This window comes from Neovison vison, chromosome 4 (assembly GCF_020171115.1).
Source record: "Neovison vison isolate M4711 chromosome 4, ASM_NN_V1, whole genome shotgun sequence".
NCBI lineage: Eukaryota > Metazoa > Chordata > Mammalia > Carnivora > Mustelidae > Neogale > Neogale vison.
Genome location: NC_058094.1, coordinates 173,438,892 through 173,450,995, shown reverse-complemented (window position 1 = coordinate 173,450,995; position 12,104 = coordinate 173,438,892). Strand labels below are relative to the sequence as shown.

Sequence of the window (12,104 nt, the reverse complement as noted above, 5' to 3'; positions counted from 1 at the left end):
AGAGCTTCCTTCAGTTACTCACGAAGGAAGCAGACTTCAAAATCCAAGTAAAATGAGCCTCGCTCTTTTAAAAGGTTATTTTTTAATTTTTTTTACAGAGATCACAAGTAGTCAGAGAGGCAGACAGAGAGAGAGGAGGAAGCAGGCTCCCTGTTGAACAGAGAGCCCGATGTGGGGGACCCTGAGATCATGACATGAGCCGAAGGCAGATGCTTAACCACTGAGCCACCCAGTTGCCCCAAATGAGCCTCGCTTTTTAAAAAGGCACTTGTCAAGTTGTGACCCCATAAAACCAGATCCTGAAAGTAAGCAACGGTGGTTTCACCTTCCAAGTGGTATCACAGTCCACTGTTTGCCGTATAATCTAACTCAGGCAACTCCCTCCCGCCCTTATTTGAGAATGAATTCCCAAATCTGATTTTCCTGAGGAGAGTGGAGGAGAAGTAGCCTGGCATATGGCAGAAGGTCTGATTTTCCTCCTTGCCACTGTCTCAGGGGTATGTTGATGACTACAATTACCCAGTCATGATGGTGACAAACAGGAAGACCTCTCTTCTCTTTTCCCTCTCTCTCTCCCCCTCCCTGGGAGTTCAGTGGAGAAATGGGACAAAGGGCATGATTGGGTTGTTCCCTTAAAATTGTTTAGAAAACACTGACCAATAACACATACCATAACTGCATCTGGCATGAGTAGCCAGGTGTAAAAATTAACCAGCAGCTGCCAACATAACGAGCATAGCAACTTTACACAAATCCCTTCAACATTTCCACAAACCCAAAAAACTTAGTCTTTAATTTTACTGTCAACTCTAATAAAACTGACATGTGAAAGATCATATTTGTACAATCACGATGCCTGAAAGTGTCCTTTCCTCCTATGAAATACTATCAAAAAAAATTCTGTTCTAATTTCGTCAGTACCAGCTATACAATGAAATGGTTTCATAAATTTACTTGGTGCCTTTTCAAAAGGATGAATAAACTTAAACAGAGTTAAACAAATATTTAGAAAAATTGCAGGAGGTTTTTCGCTTAAGGAAACTAAGAACTTGACACCCCACTTCTGGACACTTTTCTCTCTCTGAAAGGTTGTACACAGCAGCAGAGGACCTAGGTTGAACACGCAGAACTGGTTTTCAGACCAAACTGGCTGTTTTGATCACGCGGTGTCTGAGATGAATTTATGCCCCATGAACTCTGGTTTTAGAAATTGCAGCCTAACATTTTTCCCTTATATTTGTACTTTATTAACTCAAGTTTCACCCTTCACATCAAGGCTATGTTCTAAGAACCATTCCCCTAAATGGAATACATAAGTAGGGAATAAGAGAAATTTTAAAAACAAGTAGAGCTTCTTTCTTAAATAAATGCTAGGTGGAGAGATGCAGAGAGAGAGCTCTTGAGTATGCATTATGGACACTTGTTGTAATTCAAGGACAGACTGCTCTGAAACACCTTCCTCTGATCCTATGTGTTTATGGGCAACATTTCTATGGACACAGGCAGCGGTGTTCCTGGAATCGTGGGATCAGCCCGACTTCCGCAGCCTCATTCGCAGCCACTGAGGAATCAGGATAGACCTAGTCAGAGGCCTTTCCAGCAGGTTTATAATACACTGCAATGTGAGCTGTACGTCAGCACACAGACACAAACCAAGATCGCAGGAGACCTCCCAGGACAGTCTATAACCTTCAGATCTGCCTGCGGGAACAGAAAGCCCAAATTCATCTAACAAGGCTGCTCTTGGTACTTGAAAATGGATTATTTCCTGAGTGGTTAGTCATTAGTTACAATCCACTCTTATAATCCTATAGTTCAATAGCCCTAAAGATTCATGCTTCCCAGGCTCTGATTTGTAATTGCGTTGGCCCAAATAAGGCGACTGCAATCAGAGCACAGACCAAGGCTACGGAAGAGCTCTTCCCAATATAGTCACTTGCACCAAGAGAAATATTACATGAAGAGACACCAGACTCTCATGGGAACTTCAAAATCTGACTAAGCAAACAAGGCAAATACAGAATGCCTTAAAATGAAGACAGTATCCAAAAAGCTCACTTGCTCTGTGTGTCATTTACAGTTTCATCCGTGTAAGTGGGAACATCGTTAGTGTTGCCCAGAGCTCAAGATGGCATTGAAGGATAGCAGACTATGGCACTCTTTGACATCAAGATTATTTTGAGCTCATTATTTCTGAAAACATGCAGACACAGGGATAGCTCTGTAAACAGAGAAGTTAACCCTTCATTAAGAAAACTTTACACTTAGAAAGGAAATCTCTGTACTTAGGAGCGTCTCCTCTCTGCAGCATGAGAAGGAGGATTCTAAATCACAAGGAACTTAGCACTGCAGAAGTCACTGACTTAAATCTCACAAGTCTTATCTTTATTTGGCGTCCTTTTCCTGGTGCTTTTACCCTCCTAACTGCCCTTCCTCCAATTCCCACACCCCAACACACACATCTTTATTTCGTCTTTGGCTAAAGATAGCATCTAACATGGTATCTTGGGCCATCTAGGGGAATGATTCCATTTTGGCTAACATGTATACATGCTAGTAGATACGCATTCATGTTCATAAACCTGTTTTGCTCTTGTTAATCTCACCTGTACTGGACAGGGCCTAAGACAAGAACTCAGAAGAGTAAAGGGAAAATTATTTTTCCTCCCTTACTTTATCACGGGAATTGCACAATCGGGTTCTCTTGCAAGATCAGCCGGTCTTCTAGAGTCATGGACGTGAAATGACCCCATAATACTCTAAAATTCTACAGATCAACCACTGGCCTTTCTTGGCCTAAAACCTGCCATGATGCCAATTACCAATAAAATACTATATTCTACACAGAATGCAAGACAAGAACTTAATAACTGTCAGTAACACGAAAGAACTTACATATTTTCCCCAAATAAATACAAATGACCTCTCTTCTAAAAAACAGTTCTTGGGCACCTGGGTGGCTCAGTGGGTTAAAAGCCTCTGCCTTCGGCTTGGGTCATGGTCTCAGGGTCCTGGAATCGAGCCCCGCATTGGGCTCTCTGCTCAGCAAGGAGCCTGCTTCCTCCTCTCTCTCTGCCTGCCTCTCTGCCTACTTGTGATCTCTGTCTGTCAAATAAATAAATAAATAAATAAAATGTTTTTTAAATAAATAAATAACAGTTCTCACTGTGGAGAAAATATTAAACACTGAAACATTTCAAGAAAGAATTTGGGGAGGACTACCAGTAGACATTAGTGCTGGAAGTTCATTTTTGTGGCTGGATTATACACGGAAACAGCAGCACTCAGTTCTAGGTCAAAGGAAACAAAGCAATAAAGGAAAGAATTCCACTTAATCCATTTAGCAATTCTTCCATTACTTTTAATTGAAACATTCATACACGAGGAGAGGTTTCCATTCTTTAATTTTTTGACATAATATACAGAACCACAATACTATTTCAATTTCAAATTATGGGCGCTTACATTCAAATACGCTTGGATTTGACAAGCTGCTGTTACAATACTGAGAAAATTCATGAAAAAGGTATTTAACAATTTGTAAGATAATCAAATATCTTTTTGCTACATGGGCCAATGCATTAATAGTAACTTGTTTAAAAATGCAGTCTTTTGGACCTCAAATTATTATAAAAGAATATCAAGATTATATAGTCATACTTTCTGAATTTCTCAGACCCATTCCATTTCAAAAGCTGAAGGCAAATGTTACACATCAGAACATTCATGAGATCATATCTGCTCTGTACTTACCTATTAAAATAAAAAATCAGACCATACTTTCCTAAAGACACAGCTATTTCTAGGCTACATTAGTGTAATCATAGAAGACTACTAGAACTAAATTATCACTTTTATGTTAACAATTTTCACCACAATACATCTTTCCTAAAAAGATTTTTTCTAAAAATGCAGGATTTTGGATTTCCCTTACTGAATTTAACATAATAGGCTCTCATACTTTCTGGCTTTAATAAACTTCAACTCTTTTTTCCAACAGGAACTATCTACACAGCACAGTGCGACATACAATTAATTATTCCAGTGAGATGTATACTTAGATTTACAATATGATCAACACAATAGTGCCATACAAAGTTTTTCTGCAGGTAAAAATGCTAAGAAAGGCCACAGTGGACAGTGCCAGACACTGTGAATACAGTAGATTACAGGTACCACTGAGGGTCAGAGGAGACCACAAGTTTCTAATTTTTTTCAGCAATGGGAAAAGTAAAACATTTAGAGAAACATAAGAATAAAAATATATAATTCCACTGTCAATAATAATGTAACTTTTCAGATACTGCTTTCTTAAACAGGCAAATTAGTTGAACTTTAAGTTAGAGAAAGTGAACAAGATCCAAATACGAAAGATGTTTCTTGTTTTCTCATCAAAGGAATGCACTAGGATTAGCACGAGGATCTTTCTGGTTCCTGTATCTGTAGGTCAGCCAAACACCCAGGATCTGGAATGGAAGAAAGAAGAAAAGAAGAAAGAGAAAGTATCATGGTATCTGTTTCTTCAGTTTATCAGTACACAATCCGGAACCTCTGAAGCACTTGATTTTCTTTGTTCAAAGAGGAAGAGATTTCTTTTTCCCGTGAAAGTGCTAAAAGTAGCCCAAATTGAAGCCCTAAAAACAAGTAATATGAATACTAGCTCTCCAGAGATGTCTGTATCATAATCCCCAGCACCTGGGAATAGGTTACCTCACATGGTAACAAGAACCAGGCAGATGTGGCTTGGTTAAAGCTATTGAGACAGGGAGATCATATGGGTGGGTTCACTGATGTAGTCACAAGGGTCCTTATAAAAGAGAGCCAGACAAAACAAAATCAGAGACATTGAGAAAAGATAAAATGATGTCAGAAGCAATAGGAAGCAGAGTCAGAGAGAAGATGTGGCATGGCTCCTTGAAGATAGAGGACAAAGCCTTGAGCCACTGAGTACAGGCAGCCTCTAGAAGCTGCAAAAGTCAAGGACACAGCTTCTCGCAGAAAGCCTCCCGGAGAAGCCTGCCTTTCAGGCTTCTGACCCCAGCAGTAGAAGATAATAAATTTGTGCTGCTTTAAGCAATTCCATTTGTGACTATTTGTTAGAGCTGCAAGAGGAACTTTTACTGCTGAATTGTCTGCTGAAACACTGAATAGTCTGGATAGCTAAAATACCACATTATTTTGATAACTGAGAAACAAACCGGGTTCCGGAAAAATTCAGCAATAACGAAAACTCCACAATAACAAATTTTGCTAAAGCAGATCTTTAAAAAATATTCTAATTCCTCTCAAGGCCTGGGGAATCTCTCATTTTAGAAAAATACTGAGTTGTTACTGTTACTGTTTAATACTTAGTACTTTAGTATTTAGTACTAAATACTGTTAGTATTTAGAAAAATACTGAGTTGTTACTGTGACTGAGTCGTTACTGTTACTGTGTTGTTTCCCACACTAGGTTCACCAAAGCGTTAACCAATATAATTTTTTTAAATTAAGAATGTGTTCATTCTGTTTCCACTACCTCAAAGTTGATTTACTTAAAATAATCAAAAATTCTTTGAAAAAATTTTAATGTAACAAAATGAACTTCAAATCACACCTTCCACTTTAGATCTGTGCCAACTTTTCATCTAAATTTTGTTTGACTTCATAACTACCCATTAGCCCTTTAAGCTACTTCTAGAGAATTGTGATCAATCCAAAATTTTCTCATTACCAGAGTAATAATCCCTGTGTTATTCTAAAACTCACGACTGGCACGGATTATAGTTATAACACGTAAGAGCCGATGGAACTATAGTTTGTGAGCCGAATCAAGGAAAAATAAGTCTAATTTAAGGAAATGGAAAGTTTGGGGTGGAGTATATATAAGGGGGGGTGGGGATTTACTTAATAAACACATAAGGAGTACTTTGTGACAGGCTCTGTCGTTCACACTTTCCAATTCAAACAGTCCTCCCAAACACCCTGGATGATGGGAACAGTATCCTCCTTTTACCATCAAGGGAACTGAGGCAAAAAGGTTAAATAAGAGTCACACAGGTCATGAGGCCTAGAGCCATGGTTCAAACCTACAATCTATGCCCTCAGTCATATTTGGGGATGTATGTGTAATCAATCTGATATTCTAAAGGTCAATCTCGGGGGAACATTCTACCCACCATGGCAACCAGGCTGGTTTTTACAACACTGAAACCCTTGCACACCTGTTGTGGACAGCAACTCCTCAGACACCCCTGCCCCCCTCCCAATCTGCACAAGCATCATTTCCTTCTCCCACCTCAGAAACACAGGCACACAGGGAGAGAGTTTGGGTGAGAATTTTTTGAGCTTTTAAATAGTTTGATTATCAGCCCTGGATATAGGCCAGTAGTATAAGTTACAGGGAAAACAAAGCAACTGCGTAAATTAAATTAGACACTCATAACCTGAAGCCACATTTTACCAAAACTTCATTCCTCCGTTTCAGCTGTAAGTGACAAAATCAGACTGTGTCCCATTGTTGAACCACGATCTCATCCCTCCCTCCCCAGGAGAGTCTGGAGGGGATGCCACACCCAAAATACAAAAAGATCAAAGTTAGATAACTAATGGATTTTAAGCTTACAAAGCTGGTTAAAATGATCTAAAGAGTCCCAAGAGTAACTTTGATTAGAACTGATCATGAACTCCAGTGATCCTAGAACCCAGGCCTAGTATGCAGCCCACTAAGCATATAGTATATTACACAGAAATATGTGCAGTGAGCCTATACATTATTTTTATACTTATTTATTAAATTGTATGCTTATTTATTACATATAGAAAGGCAGAAAGTAATATGCCAAAATATAAACGTTGGTTATTTTTCATTCACGTTAGTAAATCCATCTAAATTTTCATGTTCAAAAAATTTTCTGTATTTTCTAAAGTTTCTACAAAGAACATGTACTAACTTTAACTTGTTAAAAGTTATCATGTCTCAGCTATTTCTCAGATTCTAAGTCAAAGCTTCTTTTATGGCTTAAATTTATTTTCAACTATTATAAATAGTTCAAAATCAATCTTTTTCACCAAGGAAAGGAAGTCATTGGTTAGCTTCATCTCTCAGATTCAGTGAACTACTGAATAAAACAAAAAATTAAAAAGTTAGTATAATATATTCACTATCCAGAAAATACCAGGTTGGATAAATTATTATTAAAATCTCTAGCCACGTATGTAAAATATTAAAATATAGAGCAGGATTCCATGAAAGAACACCAAGTCTTCTTAGCTCTTAAGACACCTAAGACTCATGAGTTTATACTTTTTGTTTTTAAAGATTTTATTTATTTGAGAGAGAGAGAGAGAGAGCATAGGTGCATGTGAGGGGGGGCAGGGGCAGGAAGAGAGAGTAAGAGGGAGTGCAGGGCCAGACATGGAGCTTGATCCCACGACCCATGAGATCATGACCTGAGCCTCAATCAGAACAGGTGTTGTTCAACTGACTGAAACACCCAGGCATGCCCCCATGAGTTTATATTCTTAAAAGAATTAATATTTTTTAAAAAACAGTAGAGGGAAGGATGAATAGCAGAACAGAGAAGATTTTTAGGGCAGTGAAAATATTCTGTATTATATTCTAATGATGGATACAAGTCATTATATGTATGTTGAAATCCATAAAATGTACAAAAGTAAACCCTAATGTAAACTATGGACCTTGAGTGATTATGATGTGTCAATGCAGTTTCATCAGTTGCAACAAAAACACTCTCTGTTGCGTAGTGGTGATAATGGGGGAGACCATGCCTATGTAAGGACAAAGGATATATGGGAAATTTCTGTCACCTTTCTCTCAATTTTGCGAAGGACTTAAAAGTGCTCTTAAAAAAAAAAAAAAAAAAATAGGGACAACTGAAGGTAATGTAACCTGATGAGAAAGAAAGAAAAGAAAGTGGAGCTGCTCAAAAGAATTAAATTCTCAAAATAAATTCCAAATATAAAAAGGAAGCCATGTGGCAAAATCTGGCTCACGGGCTATATGGAGATTGCTCATTCCGGTTTTTCTCCTATCTGTATTTTTAAGTTTTCATGAAAAAAAAAATCGTACTTTTAAAAAGGAAATGAAGGAATAATGCACAGAATTGTTTTTAAACAGTACATCAATTTTCTTGAATCAATGTCACAACCAACCCACAAGTAAGACAGCTCTTTCATGAGAAAAAGTGAAATGAAAAAAAAGAAAAAAGCTCAAGATAAGAAGAGATGTCAGGGGAGACTTCCTGTAAGAAATGAATATTAACTGTGGTCTTTATCTCTACTTTGTTAATAACAACCAAATGTGAATTTTTCATTCTCCAGAGAAGAAAAGAAAACTGAAGAGAATAAAATATACATATATATGTATCTATAATGTGCTGTATATTGACCCAACATCATATCCATGTAGAGTGGATGCATTATCTACACAAATGCAGTATACGCATTATATATACCACATTAAATTTTATTTTCTCCTGTTAATCAATCTCATGCCATTCTGACTGCCCAGCTAAAAGGAACTTAAAGGGCAGAAAAAAGTGTTCCTTTCCCACCCACTCTAATTTAACCAGCTCATTACTGAAGAACACAAACTGGCCCAAGGGTTTGCAGTTATAAACAACAAACATTCCTTTCTAGTCATTTAAATAGCCATATGATTATCTCCATGAAATAAAGTGCTATAAAATAGAATGTATGAATTTTAAAAATTTTAATTTTCATACATATTGTTAAGTCAGCTATCGCAAAAAACATCTGTAGATATTTAGAGTTTAATAAAGACACTGCAAAAGGAATTAGCATTCCTCCAAAATTATTAAATAATGAGTGTGGTTTTGCTTACAGACACCTATCTTATACATAAATGTATTAATCAATATGATAGATATTTTAACATAGTATAAATATATGTAATACAAATAAGAAATTAATAATAGTGTTTACCTGTAGTTTTTGGAAAGCTAGAGATAATGGGAGATGGGCTTGAAAGGCCATTTTTCAAAGCATATCTTTCTATGTATGTATGTGAGTGTGTTCTATACTATATGTATTAAACAGTGTGAATGTCTTACCTATTCCAAAATTAAATTTAGAATTATAATTTATCATACAACTCTAATAGGAGAGATTCTAGAAATAACCCAGCCTAAATCCATTTCATGTATTCATTAAATTTTACATAATTTAATAATCAAGCCTCCACCCTGTATAAAATTAATGCTAGATCTGTGGGGTCTTCTGATTTCAAGCCAGGGCTCCTCTGATTATAATACTAGTTCTCAATAAACATATTTATCAATACAACCCCAAAATTAGGGGCCATGCTAAGGCAAAATGCCATGCCCTCTTGCCGTATACAACAGAAAACCCCCTGACGAAAATGGAAAGATAGTTACTTGCACATACCTCTGTAAAGCTGAAGAAGAGACCAATGCCCCCGACAAACCTCAAAACCTCTCCAGCGTATTTTCCTATTATTGGAGCACACGGTGAGCATGGGTGGCTGCTTTTGACACAGCTCTGTATGAATTTGGAAAAAAAAAAAAAAAAGAACTTTTCTATCAAAGTGCAGTTATGAAAAGCAGATAAACACTGAACCCACCTAAAAATGAGTGGCTGGAATATTATATCCAATCTGGGCCTGGGCTGTTTCGTAGCATCCTAAATTCTAAAATGGTTCCCACTGGGCACCTGGGTGGCTCAGTGGGTTAAGCCTCTGCCTTTGTCTCAGGTCATGATCTCAGGGTCCTGAGATCGAGTCCCGCATTGGGCTCTCTGCTCGGCAGGGAGCCTGCTTCCTCCTCTCTCTCTCTGACTGCCTCTCTGCCTGCTTGTGATCTCTGTCTGTCAAATAAATAAAATCTTTAAAAATATATAAAATAAATAAAATGGTTCCTAAGTTTCCCAAGCCCAGTATACACAGCTTGAATAACCCCCCCACAGCTCTCAGCTTTGAGCATGGATGGGATTTGTGAATACGACAGTCACTCCCATCTTTACCATGTGGTTACACAAAGACACCATCTATGTTAACGGAATGGAGTGATTCTCATGCTGACTTGGAGGCCGCCATGTTGTGAGATGGCTGTACAGTTAGAACCTGAGAGCAGCCTCCAAGAACTGAGGAAAACCCAGCAAGAAAAATGGAACTTCAGCACTACAACTACCAGAAGCTGAATTCGCCAATACTGGCTGAGCTTGGCAGACCACCCCAGACCTCGGATGAGATTATCCCTGGCCAACACCTTGATTTCACCCAGGTGAGATCTTAAGTGGGGAACCCAACGAAGCCATTCTCACGCTCCTGATCCATGGAAACTGAGAGAACACCTGGATAGAATTCATGTGTCACATAGCACTAGAAAAATAATAATCCCATATAAGAGGCCATGTTGAAAGGAAATCCAGCTCTCAGTTCAGAGAGACGGTAATAGGAGTTTCCTGGAAATTTAAACACATGTACTTCCTAGGACAGTCAAGCTCCAAATCCAGCCTCATGTTGGGGTCTGTCCTGGGACAACAGTACGGCTCTAATTTGTCCATTGCTAACTCAGCTCCCATGGAAACAGCATGAAGTTGTAATGGGAACGAGGGGAGGGAGGAAAGGGGTTAGTTTCATGTATCCTCCCCGCTGGGGATGTTTAACTGGTTAAAAAGCCCCAAATTCAGGAAAGACCATTCCTCCTACTGCCCTGAGATGCTTCAAAACCAAGATATTTCTACAGCTCTTCTGCGCCTCTAAGACTGATGTAGTCTTATTTTTCTTCCACAACTTGTTCTAGGAGGAATTGCATGGGAAGGAATTAGGGGTAAAGAACTGTGAGCATCTGTGTCTGGCAGGGCTCTGGGATACTTAGTACTCTCAGGAGTGGATATGAGAACAGACAAATGACACACCAGTGTACATGAATATAATATAGGTTCATGTAAAGCATTTTAAAAATACAACTCAGCATAAGGAATTCCATTTTCTTCACGTTCATCATTATTCCTCTGTATATAATACGTCTCCAGAAAACATTTTATACTTTGTACTTACAGCCAGACAGGTGTCATTTGGGTTAAAACTTCGAAACCCACAGCAGTTTAAATTTCTCTGGATGTCATTTCGAGCACTTGCTGTATTGTTCCAACCCACTTCCAGAAGCTGACCCTGGAAAATGCATGTAATACATACACTGACATGAGTTATCCCTGCACAAAATGTATAGAGCTAAAGCTTGTAATTTTTAATACTGAGTGTACCTAAAATAAATGCTCTTCCTAAGATGATTAAAAGTTTTTAAAGGGTAATACCTAAATCTACAACAAAAATTAAAGCACATTGGGGGCACATGGGTGGCTCAGTGGGTTAAAGCCTCTGCCTTTGGCTCAGGTCATGATCCCAGGGTCCTGGGATCGAGCCCCTCTTCGGGCTCTGCTCAGCAGGGAGCCAGCTTCCCTTCCTCTCTCTCTGCCTACCTCTCTGCCTACTTGTGATCTCTGTCAAATAAATAAATAAAATCTTAAATAAAAAAAAAATTAAAGCACTGCTTCTATTCCAAGAGTGAAAAGTCTTCATTTTTACATGCTCTTTAAAAGAAGCACTTAGGGGACGCCTGGGTGGCTCAGTTGGTTAAGCAGCTGCCTTCCGCTCAGGTCATGATCCCAGCGTCCTAGGATCGAGTCCCACATCGGGCTCCTTGCTCAGCAGGGAGCCCGCTTCTCCCTCTGCCTCTGCCTGCCATTCTGTCTGCCTGTGCTCGCTCTCTTTCCCTCTCTCTCTCTGACATATAAATAAAATCTTTAAAAAAAAAAAAAAAAAGAAGAAGAAGCACTTAGTTCAAAAGATTCTCAGACTGAAACAAATTTTCCACTGTCCTAAACAGAACTGCATATTGTTTCACAAATTAAGAGTTCGAAAAGTGTAATTGCTAGAAAGGTATCACAAATGTTTCACTGCATAATGGTTGGAAAAGGCAGGGTGAACATCTTTCAGCAGTGGCCCTTTTAACCCAGGGAAGGGAAAAATCTCACTTCAAGGATACCGAAAAGTAGCAACACTTTATGGCATTTCAGGGCTCCAATCAGCCCCACTAATACAATCAGGAACAGCAGATTCT

General features: G+C 38.6%; 1 protein-coding gene across 1 annotated transcript in view; it reads right to left on the bottom strand.

Annotated features, from left to right (window-relative positions):
• Positions 1-3,335: 3,335 nt before the first annotated feature.
• TSPAN13 (tetraspanin 13) overlaps positions 3,336-12,104 on the bottom strand; it is a 33,257-nt gene continuing 24,488 nt past the window's right edge. The window contains exons 4-6 of the mRNA XM_044246145.1: positions 11,042-11,155; positions 9,409-9,522; positions 3,336-4,466 (exon numbers count right to left, since the gene is read on the bottom strand). Of these exons, the coding sequence (XP_044102080.1) occupies positions 4,392-4,466; positions 9,409-9,522; positions 11,042-11,155 (303 nt within the window). The 3' untranslated portion in view covers positions 3,336-4,391. The remainder of the gene's footprint in view (positions 4,467-9,408; positions 9,523-11,041; positions 11,156-12,104) is intronic.